We start from the raw sequence: 27,727 nt of genomic DNA on the forward strand, positions 1-27,727 counted from the left end.
AGCTCAGGACTGATTTTCCAGGGATCTGTTGAGTGGTGACGCTTATATTGATGTTGTAAATCCAGCTGAAAAAATTATAGGGTCCAGTCTGATTTGGCAGGCTCCATCTGGCACAGCCTTAATCTCACCCTATGAGAGAGTTATTTCTTCTTCTTCCTTTTTTTTTTTTTTTTTTTTTTTTTTGAGAGAGAGTGAGTAGGATAAAGGGGCAGAGGGGGAGAGAGAGAGAATCTTAAGCAAGCAGATCCCAAGCTCAGTACGGAGCCTGACGTGGAGCTCAATCCCATGATCTTGGGATCATGACCGAGGCTGAAATCTAGAGATGGACACTCAACTGACTGAGCCACCCAGGCGCCTTGTATGATGGAGGTATTTATTAATGCAACTATGAAATTATGTGTATAATGAACCACAACAAATATATCATCTATGTAATAAGATCTGTGAATGAGATGGAGCAAAGAAAATTTAATATATGGAAATATAAAAAACTATCTAAAACTATATGAATAAAAAAACACTTTTTTGGGGCACCTGGTTAGCTTAATTGGTTAAGCATCTGACTCTTGATTTTGGCTCAGCTTATGATCTCACGGCTCATGGGATCAAGCCCCGACTCGGGCTCCAAGCTGACAGTGCAGACCCTGCGTGGGATTCTCTCCCTCCCCTTCTCTCTGCCCTTCTCCTGCTTATGTTCTTCCTCTCTCCTTCTCTGTTTCTCAAAATAAATAAAATAAACTTAAAAAAAAAAGAAACACTTTTTTTTTTTAAGTATGGGTCTTTTTAACAACCTCTATCTCTTGAAATAGTTTTGTTTTTATTTTTTTAGGTAAACTCTACACCCAATATGGGGCTTGAACCCCAAGATCAAGAGACAACCCCTATCTCTTAAGATGTTTTCCCTTTTAGGGGCACCTGGGTGGCTCAGTTGGATAAATGTCCGACTTTGGCTCAAGTCATGATCTCATGGTTCGTAAGTTCAAACCCTATGTCGGGCTCTGTTCTGATGGCTTGGAGCCTGGAGCCTGCTTCTGATTCTGTGTATCCTTCTCTCTCTCTCTCTCTCTCTCTCTACCCCTCTCCCACTCGTACTCTGTCTCTCTCTGTCAAGAGTAACAACAATTTTTAAAAAAAGATGTTTTTCAGTTTTAAACTTTTTAAAAAATTTTGTTGACTTTGTAATAAACATGGAGTCTTCACATTTTTCCCCTAGATTTTTAAAAGGAAAGTTATTAAAAACAAATAAATAGGGGTGCCTGGGTGGTTCAGTTAGTTAAGCAACCGACTTTGGCTCAGGTCATGATTTCAAGATTCGTGAGTTTGAGCCCCACATCGGGCTTTCTGCTGACAGCTCAGAGCCTGGAGCCTGCTTTGGATTCTGTGTCTCCCTCTCTCTGCCCCTCCCTTGCTCTCTCTCTCTCTCTCTCTCTCTCAATCAAAAATAAATAAAACATTTAAATAAATAAATAAATAAAAGGAAAGTGATAAAGGACAAAATGAAAGACTCCAGGGCAGGGTAACCAATAGATATAGAAAATCTATTTTCTATAGATTTTAGGATAGTTGGAAAATTCCACCAAATTATCCAGGAGACTCATGCTTTCCTTAAGGCTGCTACTTCCTGAGTGGAAGAGTCTGATAATCTTACCTCATCTGCTACGTTCAGTAGGTGAACAGGGAGACCATCTGAGAGGGAACTATCAGAACCACTGGTGCTGTTTCCAGAAGGAAAGAAGAAAGGGAGATGCCTGTTATTAATGTCTAGGACATATACATTTACCAGACTGGCAGCGTGGGAGTAGAATATCCAGTCCGCTATTTGCTCCCAGTGCCTGCATTTCGATGACCAGCAATTCCGGACAAGCACATTCATTCATTCATTCTGAACACCTACTACGTGCCAGGCAGGGCATCGAGCGCAGAGATGAGCATGACCAAGCCCTTGGCCCCAAGGAGTCTGTAATCCATGTGGCAAAGTAAGTACTGGCCAGGTGGGCAAAGCTGCCCATGGCAGTGACTGTGGGACGCTGTGCAGCTCTAGAGAATAACAGACTATGATTTGTTTGAAAGCGGGGCTTGTTTCATTCATTCCTGTCTGGCCAGGTCCAGTTCAGAGAGCAAGGAGCCTCCCGAGTACTCTTTAAAACTGCGTTGAATATATACATAAACATATTTGATAACAAGGAATCTGTAGGTCAGAGGCCGGGAATATTACTTTTATTATCTCAATTCCCACTTCAAAAGTTGTGGATGCAGGTCCAGACGGATCTGAAGTCTTCCCCCACAGAGGGCCAGCTCCCTCTTCCTTCAAGGGCTAGGATGAATGAGGACTTGGATTCTCCATCCCTGGGTCCTTCATCATGTCCATTGTTTAAGCGTCCCATTATACATTCCCCTCTCCCGGGGTGTGCGTGACCAGAAGCCAGAGCTGGGCTCTAGAACATGGCCTCCATGTACAAAAAAGTGTCTTAGGCACAAAACTCAGATCTCCTGGGAAAAGAGCATTTCAAACCATTCTTTTGCTCAGGCCTTTCATCCTGTTCATGCTCCACCTCCCTCCCTTCAGTCCACAATGAGGAACCCCACAGTAAGACAGCAGGAAGAACGCCCTCTCTTCTCAGATCTAATTCCCAATTCCCTGTTCTCAAGAGGCTTTTCTAGTCTGAGGAATAGCCTTTGAGGTCACTGGATAATAGTCTCTGAAGTCCCTTTTGGAGATAACGGAAAACTATTAATCAACGGAATAAAAACATTAGATGCGGCATGCCACGGAAAATGTTGAAAACCATGGACGTGCACACACAGGGCACACTCAAACTGGGCTTGGACACTCGCAGTCTGCTTTTCTGGGTAATGGTGAGAATGGAGAGGTGGAGATCCATGGAGGCCCGTGATAGCTGGCTTCCTGTTCAGATGCTGGCAAAATGGTTTCAATAATTCTTAACTAAATGTATCTTAACTAAATGTTTCCCTGCTAAGCCAGCTAGGATGCAGTCTCCCTGTTTCTGAGTGGACTCCCCCCCGGGCTCGGTACCAAGAGGTTGACATGCAGGGGCATTTTGTTTTTGAGGCTGAGATGAAGAGTGGTTCATGCAGTGGTCCTGGAGAGCAAGGCAAAGAATTCTGGAAGAGTGGAAGAGGCAACATGGTGAATGGGGCACACTGCCTGGCCTGATGGTCTGACTTGAGGTTCCTAAGGACACATTTGGGAGACTCAGCCAGCAGAACTGCTTTAGGGCCCAGATGTCAACTCTATGTCCACATAGAGTAGGAAGGAGAGCCTTTGACTGTCCACCACAGTCTACAGTGCAGCCTCTGTCATGTCCAGCCCAGAAATCTTCTGACTGAGGGCAGCTGGGATGGGTATGAGGCACCTTGGCCAGTAAGCTGGAGTAGAAGGTGTTCCTGCCCACCTGTCAGATACTCACCCACCTGGTAGGCTTCCTAAAATAGTTGAAGAGATTATGAGTGTGGGGCTGAGACCTTACAAACTAAATTAATTCAACAAATATTTATTGAGCTCTCCCTATGTGCCGGGTACTCTGCACATGAGATACAGAGGTGAACAAAATAAAGATCTCTGACCTTGCGGGACCTACATCCAATAGGAGGAAACAGATAATACATAATAAACACAAGAGAGATGTAAATGACCTAAGACAGACAGAAGGTGATAACATGCTATGGAAAAAAAGTAGAGTACCTCAGGGAGATAGGGAATAGTGGCAGGAGGGCAAAGGCAGGGGAGCAAGTGGCAGTATTAGAGTAATGAGGGTAGGCCACATTGACAAATTTTACATTTAAACAAAGACTTGAAGGAGGTGAAGGAATGAGCCATGTGGATATCTGCGGGAAGAGCATTCTAGGCAGCTGGGACTGCTAGTGTAAAGGCCCTGGGGCAGAAGAGGGCCTGGCAAGTCTGAAGAAGAATGAGGCCAGTGTAGCCATAGAGAGAGGTGTGTGAAAGGGTGAGGGTGGAGGTTATAAGGTGTCAGGTGGCTAGATCCTATAGCCTGTCAGCCATTGTAGGGTCCTGGTCTTTCTACCTCATTTGCTGGATCCTCCCTATCTTTGTGACCTGTGCGCTGTGTACCCTGCTTAGACTTGGACCTCCTATTTACTTGAGCTGCACGTACTCCCTTGGGATCTCACCTAGTCTTAAGGTTTAAACATCATCTATCCAATGATGACTCTATTTGACCTCTCCAGTGAACTACACGCTCATATATTCAACTGCCTATTTAATATCTCCATTTAGATGCCTAATAGACGTCTCAGACTGAACATGCCCAACACTAGCCTCCTGACCTTCACCGCTCCCCTAACCTTCTCCACCACCTTAATCTTTCCCATCTCACTTAAAAGGCAACTCCATCCAATCAATTATGGACTCATTCTCTTTCTTTCATGCTCCATATCTCATCCATAAGAAAATCCTAATGTTTGAAACTTCAAAATATATCCAGAATCCAACCAATTCATACACCCCCAACCACTACAACTACTCATGTCTAGACCACCACCTGCATTTACCTGTATTATTGTAAAAGCCTCCAAATGCATGTCCCTGCTTACACCTTTCCTCTCTACAATCTATTTTCCACATAGCAGCCAGGGTATTCCTACTGAAACTAAAACCCAAGTCAGAACATGACACTTCTCTATTTAAAACTTTCCAAAAGCTTTCCGTCTCCCTTGGAGTAAAAGACAAAGGCTTTACAACTGCCTCAAGGCCCTACACGCACGGCCTGCCCATCTCCCTAACCTAGAAAAGATGCTGTCAAAGAGCAGGCACTCAATACGTAGTTGGTGAAGAAATGATATATATTTAAGTGCGCTACGATTTATTCAATATTTTGCACCTTTGGCTCAACCAACAAAACAACAGAGCAAACGAAAACAATAAAAAAATAGAACTTGTCTGGTTTTTCCTTGTGTTTTTTTTTGTTTTTTTGTTTTTTTGTTTTTTGAGGGAGAGAGTGAGTGCTCTCGTACATAGGAGGGGCAGAGAGAGAGAGAGAGAGAGAGAGGGGATCCCAAGCAGGCTCCCACGTGGTCAGTGTTAGCACGGAGCTCCAAACCAACAATTGTGAGATCATGACCTGAGCCAAAACCAAGAGCTGGCCATTTAACTGGCTGAGGCACTCCGGTGCCCCTCTCTGGTTTTCATGAAAATGAAGTTTCATTTCATTACCTGGATTCAATGTCAGACAAGCAGATGTCACTCCAACTTCCTTCTAAATCCATATCTTGTCCAAGCTCATTGAATTTCTTATGGACTTCTTGTTGTAAGAGCTCTTTAAGCTCTGTTAGGCACTGCATGAACTGTGGAAATGAATAAAAGGACATTTTTGATTATTCACTTATTTATATGTCAAATATTTACTAAGCATATGCGGAAAGGCACTTTATTTATTGCTGGGGACATAAAGATGTGTGAGTGGTAACCTCTGCTTCTAAGGACATGTTAACATATAAATTACATGAGCTGCAGTAAAAGTGTTTCTCAGGCAGAACATCAGTGAATTTTTTTTTTAAATTTCTTTTTTTTTTTCAACGTTTATTTATTTTTGGGACAGAGAGAGACAGAGCATGAACAGGGGAGGGGCAGAGAGAGAGGGAGACACAGAATCGGAAACAGGCTCCAGGCTCTGAGCCATCAGCCCAGAGCCCGACGCGGGGCTCGAACTCACGGACCGCGAGATCGTGACCTGGCTGAAGTCGGACGCTTAACCGACTGTGCCACCCAGGCGCCCCAGAACATCAGTGAATTTTATGCTTTAGGTGCTTTTCCCTGGCTATGGACAATAACAAACTTCTGATTTATTCAGAAGTGATTTATTCACTTCAATGGTCTGATTTATTGTATTTTTGTGAATAGCAAGGAAGGAAACATTAGAATGGGGTTGTTCAGATTTTGGCTTATGGCAGATGTGATATAACAGGCCGTATTGTGGCTGATTCTCCTTTAAATATTTTTTATTAAAGGGGCGCCTGGGTGGCTCAGTTGGTTAAGTGTCCAACTCTCGATTTTGGCTTAGGTCATGATCTCACAGTTTGTGAGTTCGAGCCCCCAACGGGCTCTGTGCTGACAGCCTGAAGCCTGCTTGGGATTCTCTCTCTCCCTCTGACCGCACCCCCCCCACCTCTCTCTCTCTCACACACACACAATAAGTAAATAAATGTTAAAAATATATAATAAACTAAAAAAAGAAGAAGAGGAAAAAACTGAGGACACAGAAAAGGGAGGAGGTAATTAATAAGGCAAGACCTTAGGGAGGCCATGGATTGAGGGGCTGGTGGGTGCACAAAGGGCAGGGTTAGTTTCAGAGAAGGGGAAGAACTCCTGCTTTTCTGGAAAGCAAAATGAGGGAGAGGTGTGCTGAAGGAGGGTAGGCATGAAGGCTTCTATATTCTTGGTGAGTTACGAGGTTGCTATTTGTGGACAGTGTGCAGGCTGGGGGCTTTCTTTTACTGATTATAAAAACTTCAGAACGATATTAAGAGGAAAATAAAGACCACCTATAATTTCAGTAGGCTGACTTTGGACCCATGTGAAACTGATCACAGTAGCACCACCACATTTCTTGAACCCCATTTTTACCTTGGTTCGGTCAGGATCACAGAAATCCAGAAGGGTGTCACAAACATGATAACCTAGAGACTTTAGATCCTCAGTAGTAAAGTGAGTATCTCTTTTATTGCCTGAAAAAAAAATCCATAAACATTTCTCATTAAAGAATAAGCGAATGCAAATCTAATTTATGAATAGCTCCTTAGAAACGCCACCTCTGATTCTAGAATATTGTGCTTCTGGACAGGGTCTTGCTCCTTCTAGATCCGGTTTGGTTCAGAAGAATCTGACAATGAAAAAATTTCCAATCATGATGGCCATGATTACTGAAGTTTTACTCTGTGGTAGGCACTATGCCAAGGGCTTTATGTGCATTAAGTAGTACCTATAATGCAGGTACTGCTTTTATTGCCAGTTAAAAAAAAAAAAATGAGGTTCAAAGAGTAAATGAAGTAACTGAGCCAGGATTACACAACTTGGAAATGGAGAGGCAATTCGAACCCAGATCTGCCTGATTCCCCATCAAGTATTATATTTGGGCCTACACTGCCCCACCAAGTGTTATATTTCACACTCATATTTAGGTTAGTCAAATTTGGCATAAGGCGCAGTTAAGAAAACTCTCTAGGTCAATCATCTCCCCAACATTCAAAAGGACTTCCTGTCCTCAGAGCTTTGCTTGGCTCCCCCTTGTCATGCTGACCTATGATATACAAAAGAGAGCTTACCCAGTGTGGACCCCCCAAAGGTAGATTCCATGGTGTAGCTGTTCAGGATTCCCATCCGCCACATTACAACTCGTCCTGTTCCTTCTTTGCACTTTTGGACCTTAAAATTACAACTATGAAAAGAGAACTAAAAAGAAACCCAAATCCTCTGTTAATCATAAACTGGCAAATATAAGATGCCAATGACTCATTAATATAAGAATGGTTTCCCTGGGGTCTATATATTATTTCCTAAAGTATGTTCCATAAAATAGTAATAATTCTAAGGGATTACAGAGGAGAAAATTAGTGCTATGGTCATGTTGGTCAGGAGGATGAGGGGCTAACAAAATTACACAGTCTTCCTATGCAGGACCTTTTTTTTTATTTTGAGAGAGACAGAGAGAGCGTGAGTGAAGGAGGAGCAGAGAAAATGGGAGACAGAGGATCCCAAGCAGGCTCCACATGCCAGCACAGAGCCCAATGTGGGGCCTGAGCCCATGAAACCACGAGATCATGACCTGAGCAGAAACCTAGAGCCAGATGCTTAACCGACTGAGCCACCCAGGTACCCCCTCTCCCAAGCATTTCATTATTGTAGACTGTGAGTCTCCAAAGGGGAGAGAGTAAATTCTGTTCCTTATTGCCCGTGAACCCTTCCTTCCCTTCCCTACCTTTCCAGGGACATTTTGCAGGACTAGGGTTCTTTGAACTCCAGTTTGGGAATGCTGGCTTACTTTGGCATTCAAGACACTAGCCACATTTCTAAGATTTATTTTCTACTCCTCTGCAACTTGAGCCCTTGGATCCAGTTGGGTTTATCCTCTATTTATGATCTGGGTATGCCTCACCCCTATAATCTGCCTAGAACTGTCTCACTTCCTCACACTTAATGTTCTTGGCTCGGAGTTCAATATCCTCCATTGTCCTTCATGACCACCCCAACCCTCTTTCCTTACTTGGAGTTTGCAATGTACACTTGGCACCTATCCCGACCTATCCTATCCTGCTGAAAATGCTTTACAGTGGGAAGGCATTTCACCACCTAGAGGTTTTTAAGTGGTGCACCCTGGAATCCAGGGGTTCTACTGAGGAGCCTCAAGCATTCCTGCCACAAAGACTGAAGGAGGCAGAATGGGCAAGGTTCCAAGCCTGCCATCCCCCTTTAATTAGTATAGCTCTGTTTTTAATTGTTTTAGATACTGGGTTCTGGATGTCATTTGTTTTTTAATTAAAAAACTTTTTAAAAAATGTTTTTATTTTATTTTTTGAGAGAGCATGAGTGGGGGAGGAGCAGAGAGAGAGGGGGACACAGAATTTGAAGCAAGCTCCAGGCTCCAAGCTGTTAGCACAGAGTCCGATGTGGGGCTTGAACCCATGAACCTCAAGATCATGACCTGAGTCCAAGTAAGACACTCAAGATGAGCCACCCAGGCACCCCTAATTTTTTAAAAAATACTTATTTATTTAGAGAGAGAAAGACCAAGAGTGCAGGTGGGTGAGTGGCAGAGAGGCGGGGGGAGAGACAGAATCCCAAGCAGGCTCTGAACTGTCAGCATATAGCCCAACGTGGGGCTCAAACCCAAAACCCAAGAGATCATGACCTGAGCTGAAATCAAGAGTCAGACGCCTAACCAACTGAGCCATCCAGGTGCCCCTGGATGTCATTTATTTTTAATTAAAAAAACATTTTTTTTAACAAGACACATATTTGGATGCCATTTTATTTAAAGAGATCCCTAGCAAACACAGACAGGAAGATTTTTTAAAAACAAAGAGAAAAGGAAGGAAGGAAGAAAAAAATGGAGGGAGAAAGAAAAGCTTCCTCTTTCTTTTTAATGTAAGAATAGTAGATATAAAATATTTGTCATATATCTTTATAGGAGAAAATGTGCACTATTATTTAAAAACTTTTCTAAATCCAACCTAATTTCTTCTTTCTTTTTGGTAAATGTTTATTTATTTGATGGGGCACCTGGGTGGCTCAGTCGGTTAAGTGACCGACTTCAGCTCAGGTCATGATCTTACAGTTAGTGAGTTCAAGGCCCAGATAGGGCTCTTGGCTGTCAGCCTAGAACCTGCTTCAGATCCTCACTTTGCCCTCCCCCGCTCCCTCTCTTTCTCTCAAAAATAAATAAACATTTGTTAAAGCAAGCGCACATGTGAGTGTGGGAGGGGCAAAGAGAGAAAGAGAATCCCAATCAGTGCAGAGCCTAACATGGGCTCAATCTCACGATTCATGAGATCACTACCTAAGCCAAAATCAAGAGTTGAGTACTTAACTGACTGAGCCACCCAGGCGCCCCTAATTTCTTCTTTCTAATGAAATTACATTTTGTGGATCTATTTATGATGCTGAAAACTAACGTCTAAGCCAATGCAGATCCTCTGTTTATGCCTAACTGTCAGAGTTGTTACTCAGCCAACTGGTAAAGACTTTTAAGTTGTTTTTATTAGCCATTTACTATCTTTCAGTTATTTGTAATCTTGTCTTATGTAAACTTTTCTGTGGAGACTCATATAATATTAGTATTTTGTGTATCATTCAATCCCTTCTATCACTGCCAAGCACAGGATTAAAGAGAATAAATTACCTACTAAGAGTTTGAACTTGTGCCCAGGAAAAGCAGCCAGAGCAATTTTCAAAACTCATCTTCACTGAGGGGCGCCTGGGTGGCTCAGTGGGTTGAGCTTCCAACTTCAGCTTAGGTCATGATCCCACAGTTTGTGGGTTTGAGCCCCGTGTGCTGACAGCTCAGAGCCTGGAGCCTGCTTGGGATTCTTTGCCTCTCTCTCTCTCTCTCTGCCCTCCCCTGCTCGTACTTTGTCTCTGTCTATCTCTCAAAAATGAATAAACATTAAAAAAATTTTAAAAATATCATTAAAAAAAATTTTTTTTTCAACGTTTATTTATTTTTGGGACAGAGAGAGACAGAGCATGAACAGGGGAGGGGCAGAGAGAGAGGGAGACACAGAATCGGAAGCAGGCTCCAGACTCTGAGCTATCAGCCCAGAGCCCGACGCGGGGCTTGAACCCACGGACCGCGAGATCGTGACCTGAGCTGAAGTCGGATGCTTAACCGACTGAGCCACCCAGGCGCCCCTAAAAATATCATCTTTATTGAGATATAACTCACATGCTGTAAAATTCACACATTTAAGGTACACAATTCAAGGATGTAAGTATATTTACAGTTATGCAGCCATCACCACTCTCTGTTTAGAACATTTTCATTACCTCCAAAAAGAAACCCAGTACTTATTAGCAGTCAGGCCACCTCCCCTCCCCACCGACTAATCACTACTTTCTGTTTCTACAGATCTGCCTCTTCTGAACAGTTCATAGAATGGAATCACACAAAAATGTGGCCTTTTAGGGGCGCCTGGGTGGCTCAGTCAGTTAAGCAGCTGACTTCGGCTCAGGTCATGATCTCGCGGTCCGTGAGTTCGAGCCCCGCGTCGGGCTCTGTGCTGACAGCTCAGAGCCTGGAGCCTGTTTCGGATTCTGTGTCTCCCTCTCTCTGACCCTCCCCCATTCGTGCTCTGTCTCTCTCTGTCTCAAAAAATAAATAAACGTTAAAAAAAAAATTTTAAAAAAAATGTGGCCTTTTAGGTCCGGCTTCTTTCACGTAGCATGTTTCAAGATTCACCTATGTCTTAGCATATCAGCACCTCATTTTTTTATTGCTGAATAACATTCCATTGTGTGGATATACTATATATTATTTATCTGTTCTTTTGTGGATGTACACAGAGTAATTCTTAAAGCCACACCTTTCTATATTCTTGAAGTACCTTTCCAAAGAAGATGTACAAATGGCCAATGGACACATAAAAAGATCTTCAACATCACACATCATCAGGGAAATGCAAATCAAAACCACAATGAGATATCACCTACACCCATCAGAATGGCTAGAATTAAAGACAAGAAATAACAAGGGTGGGTGTAGATGTGGAAAAGGAACCTTCATGCACTGTTGGTGGGAATGTAAATTGGTGCAGCCACAGTGGAAAACAGTATGGAGGTTCCTCAAAAAGTTAAAAATAGAATTACCATAAGATTCAGTAATTCCACTACTGGGTATTTACCCAAAGAAAACAAAAACACTAATTCAAAAAAGATATATATGTACCCATATATTTATGGCACCCATATGTTTATACCAAGGTATACATGTACCCATATGTTTATTGCACCCATATGTAATAGCCAAGATATGGAAACAACCCAAGTGTCTGTTAATAGATGAATGGATAAAGAAGATGTGGTATAGATACACAATGGAATATTACTCAGCCATAAAAAAGAATGAGATCTTGCCATTTGCAACAACAAGGATGGACCTAAAGGGTAAAATGCTATGTGAAATAGAGAAAGACAAGTACCATATGATTTCAACCATATGTGGAATTTAAAAAACAAAACAAAGAAAAAAGAGACAAAAAAGCAGAGTCCTAAGTACAGAGAACAAACTGGTGGTTGGCAGAGGGGAGGAGGGCAGGGGATGGGTGAAATAGATACAGCGGATTAAGGGTACACTTACGATGAACATTGAATAATGTAGAGAACTGTTGAATCATTATATTGTAAACAAAAACCAGAGTAAAGTCTTGAGGTCCAGACTGCTGGGATTTACCCAAGATAATGAAAAGAAATGTGAAGTGGCAGATCAAACACTACACATAGGATGCAGCGAACTCCTTTCCTCCTTAGTCAATGGACGGAAGATTACCTTATGTGCTTACCTTGTGTGCTTACCTTATCTGGCGCATTTTTGCTTAACATTAAAGGAAAGACTCGCTCATGAAGCCAGTACTTGCGATCATTGTTATTACAGCCATACAAGAAGATATTATTCTTACGGCTGTGGCCATGGAAATCACAATACAAGAGAACCTCCCTTTCTTCAAGAAGTCTATTGAGAGGGGCAAACAAAAGATTTAGTGGACATCCAGATGCATGAAAATAATCAAGGATCTTTTACAGTCTCTTCCTTAAGTATGTCTGTTGCTACCTTCCCACTAAAGAAAATGCCAACCCCTTCAAAGGACCCTGTCCTCACCCTCGGCTACTGCTGTAAACATGCCACCAGCACTCCTCACCCCTGCCAGTCAGAGGGACTTGAAATGAAAACACCCTGATGTGGAAAGGGGTGTTGGATAGGCCCTGTATAAGTTGACAAGGAAGTGGAGGAAATCAACTGAAAGAAAGCCCCCTCTGGGGGCAGACCTGGGGAAAGAGAAAGAGAAGGGAAGCGGCTGTAAGTGTAGGGATGAAAAAGAGAAACGAAGAAAGCCTGGGTCCCTGACTTTCCAGTACCGGTTCCTGTAAGGCTCAGCTCCTCTTTGTCTCCTCTTCACCCAGGACACCTCCTTAGTCTTCCATCATGGTCACCTTCTCCATGATGATAATGATAGGATGAAGAGGATGACAGTAATGCCACACACTTACAATGTGCTGAGCGCTGTGCTAAACAGATGACAAGGGTCCTCATCTAATTCTCTTAAGTAACCACCCAAGGCAGGTAAGATTACCCTCCTCTACAGATGAGAAAGCTGAAGTGCAGAGAGGTGCAATCACATCCAAGGTCACAGAACCAGCCAGTAGTAACACCACGTCTCAAAGCCAGGCCTGTCTTGACTCCCAAGCACATGCCCTTAGCCATCTTGCCTGCCAGCCCAACACTCCCCCCACCCTCTCACACAGATAAGGTTAGAAGGCGTATGCATTCACATATCTTACACGCTGTAGTTTCATTTCCTTTAAGGTGGGTGCTATTACATCATAGCCTTCAATTGCTTTCACACAGGCTTGGAAAATATTAACTGACTTTTTTGTTATTCTTTCTTTGTGCGATGAAATATAAGAGGCATTAAGGAACTCAGATTCTGGAACCCGAGAGCGTGTATTCAAATGATCTATTCTGTTGCTTATTAGCTCTATGACCTTGGGCAAGTGATTTGACTTTTCTGGGCCTTAGTTTCCTCATCATATATAATGGGGATACTGATTGTGCCTACCTCAGGGGGTTAATGTGAAGATTACACGGGTCATGTATCTGTAAAGCACTGAGAATACCGCCTGTCCCCTATACACAAACACTGCCTAGTAGTTAGGTACTATTATTATTATTCTACAGGCCTCCTGACAAAGACCTATGAACTTCTGACTTGTGACCTCTCTATTCCATTGTTTCACTTATACGTCAAACAACCCCTGGCAGAAATGTTGCATGTTCAGTTTAACCCCAGAGACAAAACATGACTTAAAAGTTTGAAACTGAACAAACTCATGTGACTGCAAAGAGAATGGCAGACTCTCTCTCAAGCCGTATCTGATTGCTACATCAAAGAGAGCCTTCGCACCCATCAGAGAGCACTCACAGCATTTGGAGGAAGATCAACAGATAAAGGGGCTCACCTTTTGATCATGTTCCTGGTGTACCAGATACAAGGGAAAGACTCCTTCAGAATGGTTTTATAATGTCTATTCAAGTCCCTTCCAGCCAATGAACACCGGTAATTGCCCACAATCACTCCATCTGGATTTAACATAGGAACCACTTTGAAGACAAAGATATCTCTGAGGAGCTGGGCATCTGGAGAGTTGCTCAGGATGAAGTCCAAAAAGCCTTTCATGACCCAGGAGCCGTTACTTTCTCCGGGGTGGACTCTGGCACTCAAGACCACAGCTTTCTTTGCAGCTGCCTCTTGAGGGGTCCGGGATGGGTTGGTGATGGTGAGCAGGTAGACGGTATTTCCTGCAAGGCTCCTGCATAAAGTTCGGAGTTTGCAGAACTGAGACTGGACAGGATTGTTTGCCACTGACAGCAGGTAGCACTGCAAGTCAGTGTATGTATATGGATAGAAGTGTGCGAAGAAGCAAGTGTCCTGGTCGTGTGGGAACTGAATGGTCCACGTGAGACAGTAAAAGGCCTGCTGCCCATCGTCCCTGTTGTTCTTATAGTACCTGATTTCATTTCCTTCTCTTCTCCAGCCAATGTTGTGAGTCTTGGCATCCAACTGGGAGTACATGAGTGGCTTCATCCCTATAGTATAAAGGCTCTTGGGTTTTAGCAAGTTGACAATGGTGAAGCGGTAGGTGGCATCTTTTCTAGTGTTCTGCACTCGAAAATAAAACCACTGAGTGTGTTTGTTTGTGTAGAGGTCAGTTCGCAAGGTGAGCTCATACTCATAGGTATCTCTGTAGTGGAGAAAATAGAAGAATATCTCTGTAACACCACATCCCGCCTCAAAAAACAAAGCTTAAAAAATGTTTTACCTGGGCAAAAATAGATCTTATTTCAACAGGAAAGCCTGCTACCTCAAACATTAATTTTCTAGTGTACCTAGTTCCTCAACTCATACATTAGGCTGAAAGAAATATGGGTCAACCAAGTTTATTTGGGGTATTTGGGAGCTCTGTGAGTTTTTTAGTATCGTTCTGGAGTGTTCAGTAGCAGTTCCCAACCACTTCAACACATTTCTAGAACCATACCTAACGGCAGCGAAGCCAGAGCCCTCTGTTGGCTGTTAGCTACCTCCTGGACATGACCACTATGGAGGAGAACTGTCAGCCTCAGGTGTTATTTTAGCTCTGATTACCAACTGTTTGAAGATGAGGGGGCATCTCTGCAATGCATTCACCTTACTGAAAAGTAGCAGAAGAGGAAATACAAATACTAAATCCTGAAAAGATGCTCCCACACAGGCATAATGCAAGAAAGGCAAATTAAAATCGGAAGTCATTCTCCCTCCATTTCATGCATATTCCAGCTTTGGGAAACAGTCGCTTTCATACACCGGTGATGGGAACTGAAATCATGTTGGAGGGTAATTTGGCAAAAAACAGCAATACTTAAAGTGTTCAAACCCTTTGGCCCCCCAATTATATTTCTAGAATGTATCCCATAACATCACAAATATTTAAAAATATAAATGTCTTTGCAACTACATGGATGAAACTAGAGGTATTATGCTAAGCGAAATTAGTCAGAGAAAGACAAATATCATATGACTTCATTCATATGAGGAATTTTTTTTTTTTTAATTTTTTTTTTTTTTTCAACGTTTATTTATTTTTGGGACAGAGAGAGACAGAGCATGAACGGGGGAGGGGCAGAGACAGAGGGAGACACAGAATCAGAAACAGGGTCCAGGCTCTGAGCCATCAGCCCAGAGCCTGACGCGGGGCTCGAACTCACGGACCGCGAGATCATGACCTGGCTGAAGTCGGACGCTTAACCGACTGCGCCACCCAGGCGCCCCTTTTCATATGAGGAATTTAAGATACAAAACAGATGAAGCTAAGGGGAGGGAAGCAAAAATAATATAAAAACAGGGAGAGGGAAAAACCATTAAGAGACTCTTAAATATAGAGAATAAACTGAGGGTTGCTGGAGGGGTTGTGGGAGGGGGGATGGGCTAAATGGGTAAGGGGCACTAAGGAAGACACTTGTTGGGATGAGCACTGGGTGTTATATGTAGGGGATGAATCACTGGATTCTGCTTCTGAAATCACTGTTGCACTATATGCTAACTAACTAGGATGTAAACTTAAAAATTAATAAAAAAATTATATATATATAATTTAAAAAGTGCCCAAGAATATTAATTCTGTTAATTCATTAAACAAAAAACAGTAGGGGCGCCTGGGTGGCGCAGTCGGTTAAGCGTCCGACTTCAGCCAGGTCACGATCTCGCGGTCCGTGAGTTCGAGCCCCGCGTCAGGCTCTGGGCTGATGGCTCAGAGTCTGGAGCCTGTTTCCGATTCTGTGTCTCCCTCTCTCTCTGCCCCTCCCCCGTTCATGCTCTGTCTCTCTCCCAAAAATAAATAAACGTTGAAAAAAAAAAAATTAAAAAAAAAAAAAAAACAAAAAACAGTAAATACCTTCATTTCCTATCAGCTGGGCACAGGTTACACATGATATGGAACACCCATACAATAGAATAGTATGAATTATTAAAAATAAGGAGATATGGGAATGCAAGCTGGTGCAGCCACTCTGGAAAACAGTATGGAGGTTCCTCAAAAAACTAAAAATAAAACTACCCTACGACCCAGCAATTGCACTACTAGGTATTTATCCATGGGATACAGGCGCGCTGTTTTGAAGGGACACATGCACCCCCATGTTTATAGCAGCACTATCAACAATAGCCAAAGTATGGAAAGAGCCCAAATGTCCATCAATGGATGAATGGATAAAGAAGATGTGGTATATATATACAATGGAGCATCACTCGGCAATCAAAAAGAATGAAATCTTGCCATTTGCAACTACGTGGATGGAACTGGAGGGTATTATGCTAAGTTAAATTAGAGGAAGACGCAAATCATATGACTTCACTCATATGAAGACTAAGAGACAAAACAGATGAACATAAGGGAAGGGAACAAAAATAATATAAAAACAGGGAGGGGGACAAAACAGAAGAGACTCATAAATATGGAGAATAAACTGAGGGTTACTGGAGGGGTTGTAGGAGGGGAGATGGGCTAAATGGGTAAGGGGCATTAAGGAATCTACTCCTGAAATCATTGTTTCACTATATGCTAACTAATTTGGATGTAAATTTAAAAAAATAAAAAATAAAATTAAAAAAATAATGAGATAAATCTGCAGTATTGCCATAGGAAAAATATAAAGCTTATTATGTGGAAAAAAGCAATTTGCAAAACAGTATGTATACCATCATCCTATTTTTAAAAACAAAATAATTTCTGCATATTATACATACACAGTAAAAGGGGGAAAAATTACTGCATGTATACCAAACTGTTAACAGTTTCTGCATCTAAGAGGTACGATTACAGAACTTCAATTTTTTATGTTATGTATTTTTATTAATACAGATTTCTTCTTGAGTTTTACTTAAGTAAACTCTACACCCAAAACAGAGCTTGAACTCATGACCCTGAGATTATGCTCTTCTGATTGAGCCAGTGAGGCGCCCCTATTAATACAAATTAAATTAATACTAATTTCTTTCATAAGCAGAAAAAAAAATGTAGATAAATTTTTACCCTGAGGGAATATGAGTCACAATTATTCAATTTTTCTTCGTCCTCATACCATTTCTCACCACTTCTCTCTTTTCCAAAAACACCCCTAACTCCTAATATGACTCCTGAAGACGTGAGTCAGTCCCTCCAGTGATCACCCCTTTGGGAAATTCCTGTTACTCACACTCTGACAGCTTTTTGCAGATTCCCGCTCTCAAACCTTGACTCAAACAGGAGAGTCTTGTCCTCAGGTCCTTGCAGCGTAACAGCAAGCTCCTTGATGATCCCTCGCTTGCCTCCCACTCTGGAACTAGTGAAATAGGAACCTTCGGTGGGCACTGCAGAGGAGACAGACCTATTTAGAGCAGGTTCCACTAAGAATCTATTCATCCAGGGGCGCCTGGGTGGCGCAGTCGGTTAAGCGTCCGACTTCAGCCAGGTCACGATCTCGTGGTCCGTGAGTTCGAGCCCCGCGTCGGGCTCTGGGCTGATGGCTCAGAGCCTGGACCCTGTTTCCGATTCTGTGTCTCCCTCTCTCTCTGCCCCTCCCCCGTTCATGCTCTGTCTCTCTCTGTCCCAAAAATAAATAAACATTGAAAAAAAAAAAAATTTTAGAATCTATTCATCCAGCCAATATTCACAGAGCTCCTCTGTGTGTTTATCGCCATTCTAGGTTAACGATAATGAATATTCAAATTTTCAAGGGTCCTTGCTGAGACTTTTGATTTTAAACATTGTATTTCTTTGAAGACCTTTAAAGTGGTGTAGAGCACCTCCTTTTGCTGCACAGCTGCCCCTGGCATCTCAGATACTGTTTGTACCCACATAAACCCTAATCTGAAAGGATGTTAACAAATGAGATTCTACATAGAGCATCTGAAAACATTTACAATCTTTATTCTAAAAAAATAGCATCTATTATTTTTTAACTTTTAAAAAAATTTATTTACTTATATTGAGAGAGACAGTGACAGCACAAGCAGGGGAGGGACAGAGAGAGGGAGAGAGAGAATCCCAAGCAAGTTCTGCACTGCCAGTGCAGAGCCCTATACAGGGCTTGAACCCATGAAACTGTGAGATCCTGACCTGACCCGAAACCAAGAATCAGACACCCAACCAACTGAGCATCTATTAATTAAAAAAAAAAAAAAAAAAAAAAAAAAAACAATAATAATAATAATAATAATAATAATAATAGAGGAGCATCTGTGTGGCTCAGTCAGTTAAGCTTCCGACTTCTGCTCAGGTCAGGATCTTGCAGTTTGGGAGGGGTTCAAGCCCTGTATCGGGCTCTATCCTGACAGCCCAGAGCCTGGAGCCTGCTTCAGATTCTGTGTCTCCCTCTCTCTCTGCCCCTCTCCCATTCTCTCTCTGTCTCAAAAATAAAAAATAAACATTAAAAAAAAAATGGAGAAAAACAAAGAAAGAAAGTATACTTCATATAATTTTTTGGTATATCCTTCCAGATTTAAATATAAAAAAATAATAGAAGTTTGAGAAGAATTGGCATGGGTGAATTAGCCTAAGAAGGGAACCAAAATATCTATAGTAATTATAGTGAAAAGGTTATGATTGAAATTTTATCTTTAAAATGATGCTAAAACAAACTATATATATATATATATATATATATATATATATATATAATTTATTTTATTTAACAAAATTTAGATTATAATCATCTCTTTCTAATCCTTGCAATAATCAATTGTTAATTTGTTTTAGAAAGTGGGGTTGAGGGGCGCCTGTGTGGCTCAGTCAGTTGAGCATCTAACTTGGTTTGTGAGTGTGGTTTGTGACTCACGTTTGTGAGTTCAAGTCCCCTGTTGGGCTCTGCTGACAGCTCAGGCTGGAGCCTGTTTTGGATTCTGTGTCTTCCTCTCTCTCTGCCCCTCCCCCACTCTCACTGTCTCTCAAAAATAAACATTAAAAAAAAAAAGAAAAAAAAGTGGGGTTGCAACTTTTCAGACAAATTCAGTAAGACTGCCATCTGACATCTTTGATTTTTACAGTTTCTTTTGCAAAACTATTTCAAAACTATTTGTAAAACTTTGTAGTTTTCCCAAAGACTTTGTACCACCATATTCTTATCATGATGTCTAGAAGAGCCTATTTTGTCATCTTTTGTTGATTTTCTCTTCAACTGTTGTTAACTGCTAAAAAAATGTCTAGATTCTCATTTGTCAGTGGCTTTGCAAGTGATTCAAGCAATTCCTTAACATCCATCAGCTTCATAAAATCCTGCATCTCTTGTAAGGATAATTTCACTTTGCAGCTGATTTTTACTGTACTTGCATTATATTGTCACATATTAACAATATCCACCAATTGGCAAGTGACTAACAAAGACGCTGACCACAGGGCAGGGCAGATGGGAGCATTAAACAGTAATATGCTGACATGTGGGGACTGATTATATAAGTCTAATTTATTAGTAAATCTGTTCATGTTACGACAGCTTTTGTTTCAATAGGCAACTCTGTCGCTGTGGAGACTTAGGTAATAAATATTTGGATAATAAATGAGAGCAAAAGAGAAAAGCAAGCATATAAAGAAGCGAGTAAAAGAAGAAAACAAGCACAGAGGAGGCAGGAGCAGAGTCACGTAATGCAACTAAAAGCTGGGGACCTACGTGGTTCAGTCTCTTCATGGAAGCACAAAGTTATAGACCAGCAACCAGATGTAATTAATACAGGAATTTCGACATTTTTTTGAGTCTCTCAGGTAAAAACATTAAAGATGATCCAATTCATAGTCCACAGTAACATTTCTCAAAGATAAAACCTCTTTCCTTGTTTCTCCCCATTATTCTCATAGCAGGTAAACCGACAAACTCCCAAATTCTCCCTGGAGTCCCATCTTCTCCATTTTCTGTTTCTTCATTCCTCCAACAGGGTGGGCTCAATTCTCCTTGGTGAGTCCAAAGGACAAGATCAAGACCACTGCCACAACTGCACATTAACAGGACAATAAGGAAAATTCACAAAAGTTGCCCTCAGGAGAGTGAGCTGTCAGCCCTAGGGGTTGCTCCTAGGCAGAAAACATCTCTGAATAGAACAGGTAAAGCAATTGAATTCAAGGTCAAGGAGTTTGTTGAAAATGACTACCACCAGGTCAACAAGAGGTAAAATAGACTTCTAGTACCCAAGACTTTTGGGGCACCTGGCAGGCTCAGTTGGTTGAACATGCAACTCTTGTTCTCGGGGTTGTGAAGTTCAAGCCCCACTTTGGGTGTAGACATTACTTAAAAATGAAATCCTTTTTTTCTTTTTTTTAATGTTTATTTATATTTGAGGGCGAGAGTGAGAGAGTGCATGAGCAGGGGGAGGGGCAGAGAGAAACAGAGACAGAATCTGAAGAGGCTCCAAGCTCTGAGTTGTCAGCACAGAGTCCAACACAGGGCTGGAACTCACAAACTGTGAAATCATGACCTGAGCTGACGTCGGACACTTAACCAACTGAGCCACCCAGGCTCCCCACTTAAAAATGAAATCTTGGGGCGCCTGGGTGGCGCAGTCGGTTAAGCGTCCGACTTCAGCCAGGTCACGATCTCGCGGTCCGTGAGTTCGAGCCCCGCGTCAGGCTCTGGGCTGATGGCTCAGAGCCTGGAGCCTGTTTCCGATTCTGTGTCTCCCTGTCTCTCTGCCCCTTCCCCGTTCATGCTCTGTCTCTCTCTGTCCCAAAAATAAATATAAACGTTGAAAAAAAAAAAAATTAAAAAAAAAAAAATGAAATCTTAAAAAAAAAAAAAAAAAAAAAAAAGCCCAATACTTTCTTGAGGTTCCAGGAGCAGTACATCCTCCATTATTTATGACTGAAGTCTATCCACTTAAGACCTTATACTTTAATGTCTCCCAAACTCCTTCTCAGACTCTCAGTAGGTGGAGCTAGGGAGACTGTAAGTTGCTTCACCTCACTCACTTCCCCACATGTAGCTTTTCCCAACACGGTATTACTAACACAAGCACTCATAATCAAGGCAACTGGGAGCAGAGAATATGAAATTACTTCGAAGTTGGGCCACCTGCTAGAATCGGTTCATTTCATTTTTCCAGTTGTGGAAATGTGAACACTGCGGTCCCTCCCTCCTAGTTCTGGTTGTTTCTCTAGAAGCCTACCCTGATTTCATTGACTTAACACATTTTATTTCTACTAACTAAACTTGGTACATATTCCTCCTCCAATAAAATTGATTTCCTTTCTGATCATTACTGTATAGCAAATACTGATTTTCAAATTGTGAGAATATTTTTCTTGCTATTTCTTGAATACAACATTTCCCAATCTCAGAGAACCCCTTTTAAAAAGTTCTAGGGGCACCTGGGTGACTCAGTCGGTTAAGCGTCTGACTTCGGTTCAGGTCATGATCTCATGATTTGTGGGTTCGAGCCCCACATTGAGCTCCATGCTGGCAGTGCAGAGCCTGCTTGCAATTCTCTCTTCCTCTCTCTCTGCCCCTCCCCTGCTCGTGGTCTATCTCTCTCTCAAAATAAATAAATTAAAAAAAAAAAAAAAACTTCTAATTAACTCTGGTACCTATATATACAATAAGCATCAGATGATTTTTGGTGATGACGAAGGATGCCCTTATTGAAAGCTTCTCTAGCTTGCCATGTCCCTCCCTATGACTAACTTCACATTCTGAGATTATGAATTTAAAACTTAATTCCTCATCCTTGGGAGGGTTCCTATTAACTTTTCTTGACTCATTGCTCTTGAACATTATATCTTTTTCTTTTTTTAAGTAAACTCTACCCCTAATGTGGGCTTGAATTCATAACCCTGAGATCAAGAGTCGCATGATCTAGCATGCTTTACCAACTGAACTAGCCAGGTGCCCTTATGTCCTTTCTGTCTTAAATGTTTCTATTACTACCTGCTTCACATCCTACCCATCACCTGTTAATTGCCTTTATTATAGCTATTTTAGTGAGTGTGAAGTTGATTCATCCTTTCCATAACCTTTTTCAAGCAGAGGAATTTTCTTCTATTCCTAGTTTTTTGAATGTTCATATGCTTTTTCTGCATCACTTGAGAGGATCGTGTTCTTCTCTTTGTTCTAATGTGGTGTGCCACGCTGGTGTATGGTTTTTAGCCTGAACCATCCTTGCATTCCTGGAACAAATCCTCCCTGGTCATGCTGTATAATCCTTTAATATGCTGTTGGAATTGGTTTACTGATATTTGGTTGAGGCTTTTTGCATTTATATTCTTTTTTTTTTTAAGCAATAGATTATTTTCTTTATTTAAAAATCTTTTTCTTTACCTCTTCTTTTCCTGATTTTACCTCATCTCTCATTTACAAGATAAGAGATTTTTAAGACTACATGCAGAAAAAATAGCAGTGCATAGTAACTGCTTAATAAATGTTTGCTACTGATACACATAGTGGAGCCCAGTATTGTGGAAGGAAGGTGGAGAGGGAAGGAGAGAACACGGTGTGCCTTCCACCTCTATAATTCTAGAACGTTAGAAGCCACAGTGAATTATCAAGATTTTGAACGCAATCTGCAATCATTGCGCTGACAACGAAAAGAGTAAAATGTCCTTAGCCTCCATCAGCAAGGAAACATTTCTGCCCTAAAGATGATTATTAGGGATCCTGATTTTACTTATTTATTTTTATTTACTTATTTATTTTTTTTAGAGGTCCTCATTTTTAAAATACTTATTATCTAAGTCTCCACAGTTATGAACCTGGATAGAAAAAAAAATCATCAAAACATTGCATTTATATTCTTAAGGAATACGGCTTTTCTGTGATGTCTTTGTCTAACTTTGAATATTGGCTTCACAAATAGTTAGAAATGTTTCCTCCTGTTACTGTTTTCAGAGCTGATGAAGGACTAGTACTATTTCACCTTTAAATGTTTGATATAATTCAAACAAACCCTGTCAAGCCATCTGGGCAAGGAATTTTTAATTACTAGATTTTTAATTACTAACTCAATTTCTTTGTTTTCATCTATTCAGATTTTTAAAATTTCTTCCTGAGTCAGTTGTGTTTAACAATTTTTCCTATTCATCTATGTTGTTTAATTTTTTGGCAATAAGTTGTAACTTGTAATTCTTTTTTTGTGTGTGTTTCCTTCCTCTTTTTTCATGGTTGGTCTAGCTAAAGTTTTGTCAGTTTTGTTGAGGTTTCCAAAGAACCAACTTTTGGTTTGATTTTCCACATTGTTTTCCTATTTTCTGTTTCACTGATTTCCATCCTTATCTTTATTATATCGTTCCTTCTGGTTGCTTTGGACTTAGTTTGTGCTTATTATTCAAATTTATTAATATGAAAGCTTAGGTAATTAATTGGAGCTCTTTCTTCCTTTCAAATATAGGCATTTTGAAGCCATAGGTTTACCTTGCAGTACTTTAACTGCATCCCATAAATTTTGATATGTTCTTTTATTTTTACTCAGCTCAAAATATTCATCTCTTAAGATTTCTTTAATTCATGGGTTACTTAGAAATGTGCTGCTTAGGGGCACCTGGGTGGCTCAGTCAGTTGAGCATCTGACTTCGGCTCAGGTCATGATCTCGCAGTCCATGAGTTCGAGCCCCACATGGGACTCTGTGCTGATAGCTCAGAGCCTGGAGCCTGCTTCAGATTCTGTGTCTCCATCTTCCTCTGCCCCTCCCCCGCTCACACTCTGTGTCTCTCTATCAAAAATAAACAAATGTTAAAAAATATATATATGTGATTTAATTTCTGAGTATTTGTATATTTCCCAAATTTCATTCTTTTTTTTTCTTTTTTAAGTAGGCTCCATGCCCAGCAAGGAGTCCAACACAGGGTGTGAACTCACGATCCCAAGATCAAGACCTGTGCTGAGATCAACAGTCAGATGCTTAACCAACTGAGCCAGGTGCCCCTAAAAATATTTTCTAGGAGCCCCTGGGTGGCTCAGTTGGTTAAGTGTCTGACTCTTGATTTTAGCTCAGGTCATGACCTCATGGTTGTGGGATTGAGCCCCGTGTCAGGCACCATGCTGAGTGTACAGCTTGCTTGGGATTCTCTCTCTCCCTCTCTGCCCTTCCCTTGCTCGCAATTGTGCTCTCTTTCTCTCTCTCAAAATAAAATAAACATTAAAAGAGAGAGATGGATTCTACCTATAGGAAGGCTGCAAATTAATGGAAATCAATTAAACCACATGGCAAATGAGAGTTATATGCACATACTACAAAGAACTCACTAAAACACAGAGATGGAGAAAAGAAGAGCAAGTTCCCCCGAATATCCAATATCTGATTTCTAGGAAGTGGAGTGACACAGGAGAACCTTTAAATTTATTTTTTTAATGTTTATTTATTTCTGAGACAGAAAAAGACAGAGCATGAGTGGGGGAGGGGCAGAGAAAGAGGAAGACACAGAATCAGAAGCAGGCTCCAGGCTCCAAGCTGTCAGCACAGAGCCCGACGTGGGGCTTAAACTCATAGACTGTGAGGTCATGACCTGAGCCGAAGTCAGAAGCTCAACCGACTAAGCCACCCAGGCTCCCCAATACAGAAGAACCTCTAAAATGGGCTTAGAACTATTAAGAAAAAGGTACTGTCATTTTAAAAAACAACTGAGGGGCGCCTGGGTGGCGCAGTCGGTTGAGCGTCCGACTTCAGCCAGGTCACGATCTCGCGGTCCGTGAGTTCGAGCCCCGCGTCGGGCTCTGGGCTGATGGCTCAGAGCCTGGAGCCTGTTTCCAATTCTGTGTCTCCCTCTCTCTCTGCCCCTCCCCCGTTCATGCTCTGTCTCTCTCTGTCTCAAAAATGAATAAAACATTTAAAAAAAAATTAAAAAAAAAAAAACTGAAATTTTATTTTATTTATTTTTAATATTTTTTTTTAATGTTTATTTATTTCTGAGACAGACAGAGCATGAGTGGGGGAGGGGCAGAGAGAGAGGGAGACACAGAATCTGAAGCAGGCTCCAGGCTCTGAGCTGTCAGCACAGCCCCCGATGCAGGGCTCAAACTCACAAACCGTGAGATCATGACCTGAGCCGAAGTCAGTCGCTCAACCTACTGAGCCACCCAGGCGCTCCAAAAAACAACTGAAATTTTAAATCTGATTAGCCATTAATATCACGGCTCCTATTCAGGCTGGTCTGGAAGGACAGTTTATTTATCACTAAACTATAGTTTGTTAAAAATAACTGTTATTATAGAAAATATGTTTATTACAATATTGTCATGATTATCACTGACTGTTCAGTGTAATAACGATACCTGAATCTAATTGAAAGACAACTGTGCCTTTTTCTTCTCCTACAATTTCTGGTAACTTTTCATTTCCTGTAGGTTGATAGAAATATTCTGGTTGAGGTGGAACCCACTCTGAAAGAAAACATTAAAAATGTACAAAATAAGAAGCAACATAAAAGGTATTTTATCCAGAACTAATGTAAAATTATATATAATAATTATTATTCATGTGGTTAGTCTGGTTGAATCAAACCAAATTCTCATAGTAAGTCTCCAGTTTGTTTGTAAATTACGTCTTGCTTCTTTCCATAAAGATTATGAGGAGATTTTTAACAAAAAGCATATACAACAAAAATATAAACTTTTTTTTTTTAATTTTTTTTTTTTTTAACGTTTATTTATTTTTGAGACAGAGAGAGACAGAGCATGAACGAGGGAGGGTCAGAAAGAGGGAGACACAGAATCTGAAACAGGCTCCAGGCTCTGAGCTGTCAGCACAGAGCCTGACGCGGGGCTCGAACTCACAGTCTGTGAGATCATGACCTGAGGTGAAGTCGGCTACTTAACTGACTGAGCCACCCAGGCGCCCCACAATATAAACTTTAAATAGAAGACTTAAAAATAAGCCAGAAAGGTCAATATAGTTGATCTATAGTTGCTCTAACAACTCTTCAAAATTTGGCCCTGAGCTTCTTTCTCTTTGGCAATTATTTTTAAGATTGTATTTTTAAGTAATCTCTACACCCAACACGGGGCTCAAATTTACAACACTGAGATCAAGAGTCACGTACTCCACTGACTAAGCCAGCCAGGTGCCCAAAAGTTCTTTTTAAAGGCAGGAAAATATGATCAGCTACATAATTTATATTACCATAGAGGAACAAGTATATCAACTATTTCAGAAGAAACAAAGCTTTTTCAGTAACACTCAATTCTAAAAGATTTCTTGTATGTGACTTGGGCAACTCTCAGTATCATTTTAACTACAGTAGCCATTGATGAAAGCCAACAGCATATAAAGACACAAATGAAATTCAATAATACATTAAAAGGATCATATACATTGATCAAGTGGGATTTATTCCAGGGATGCAAGGATGGTTCAACATCTGCAAATTAGATAATGTGATACACCACATTAACAAAATGAAGGATAACAATCATCAATCATCTTGGCGGATGCAGAAAAACCATTTGGCTAAATTCAACATCCATTTATGATAAAAACTCAACACAGTGGGTATAGAGGGAGCCTCAACATAATAAAGGCCATATATGACAAGTCCACAGCTAAAACCATACTCAAATGTGAAAAGTTGAAAGCTTTTCTTCTAAGATCAGGCAAAGGCAAAGATGCTGACTCATCATTTTTCCTCAACATAGTACTGAAAGTTCTTGCTGAAGTAATCAGGCAAGGAAAAATAAATAAATAAAAGGCATCCAAATTGGAAAGGAAAGTAAAACTGTCAAACTGTTACTATTTGCAGATGACATGATACTGTACATAAAAAACACTAAAGGGGCACCTGGGTGGCTTAGTTGGTTAAGCGTCCCACTCTTGATTTTGGTTCAGGTCATGATCCCAGGGCTGTGAGACTGAGCCCTGCGTTGAGCTCTGTGCTGGATGTGAAGCCTGCTTAAGATTCTCTCTCTCCCTCTTCATATGCCCCCCTCTCTCTCTCTCAAAAACTCCCCCAAATAGTAAAAACTTCATCAAAAAACTGCTAGAACTAATAAATAAATTCAGTAAATATACAGAATGCAAAATCACTACAATTGATACAAAAACATGTTGCATGTTTATACACTAGTAATGAACTATCAGAAAGAAATTAAGAAAACAATCCCATTTACAACTGTATCAAAAAGAATAAAATACCTAGGAATAAATTCAACTAAGGAGGTGAAAGACCTGTATATTCAAAACTATAAGACATTAATGAAAGAAATAGAAGACACAAATACATTAGAAGATATTCATGCTCACGTATTTGAAGAATATTTTTAAATGTCCATACTACCCAAATCAATATACAGATTCAATGCAGTCACTATAAAAATTCTAATGGCATTTTTTCACAGAAATAGACCAAGGAATCCTAAAAGTTCTATGGTACCATAAAGACCCTGAGTAGCCAGAGCAATTTTGAGAGAACAAAGCTAGATAGAGACTTCATGCTCCCTGATTTCAAACTATATTATAAAGCTACAGTAGTTAAAACAGTATGGTATTAGCATAAAATCAGAC

At 40.9% G+C, this 27,727-nt stretch overlaps 1 protein-coding gene across 7 annotated transcripts in view; it reads right to left on the reverse strand.

The window, feature by feature from the left end:
* Positions 1-27,727, reverse strand: part of AGBL2 (AGBL carboxypeptidase 2) — a 47,129-nt gene that overhangs the window by 6,593 nt on the left and 12,809 nt on the right. For all 7 annotated transcript variants that reach the window (XM_045485220.1, XM_045485222.1, XM_045485223.1 and 4 more), the window contains 8 exons: positions 25,504-25,611; positions 17,475-17,628; positions 13,706-14,488; positions 12,044-12,200; positions 7,303-7,429; positions 6,605-6,705; positions 5,195-5,325; positions 1,649-1,715 (listed from right to left, as the gene is read on the reverse strand). In XM_045485220.1, coding sequence (XP_045341176.1) covers positions 1,649-1,715; positions 5,195-5,325; positions 6,605-6,705; positions 7,303-7,429; positions 12,044-12,200; positions 13,706-14,488; positions 17,475-17,628; positions 25,504-25,611 — 1,628 coding nt within the window. The remainder of the gene's footprint in view (positions 1-1,648; positions 1,716-5,194; positions 5,326-6,604; positions 6,706-7,302; positions 7,430-12,043; positions 12,201-13,705; positions 14,489-17,474; positions 17,629-25,503; positions 25,612-27,727) is intronic.

Source organism: Leopardus geoffroyi, chromosome D1, assembly GCF_018350155.1.
Source record: "Leopardus geoffroyi isolate Oge1 chromosome D1, O.geoffroyi_Oge1_pat1.0, whole genome shotgun sequence".
NCBI lineage: Eukaryota > Metazoa > Chordata > Mammalia > Carnivora > Felidae > Leopardus > Leopardus geoffroyi.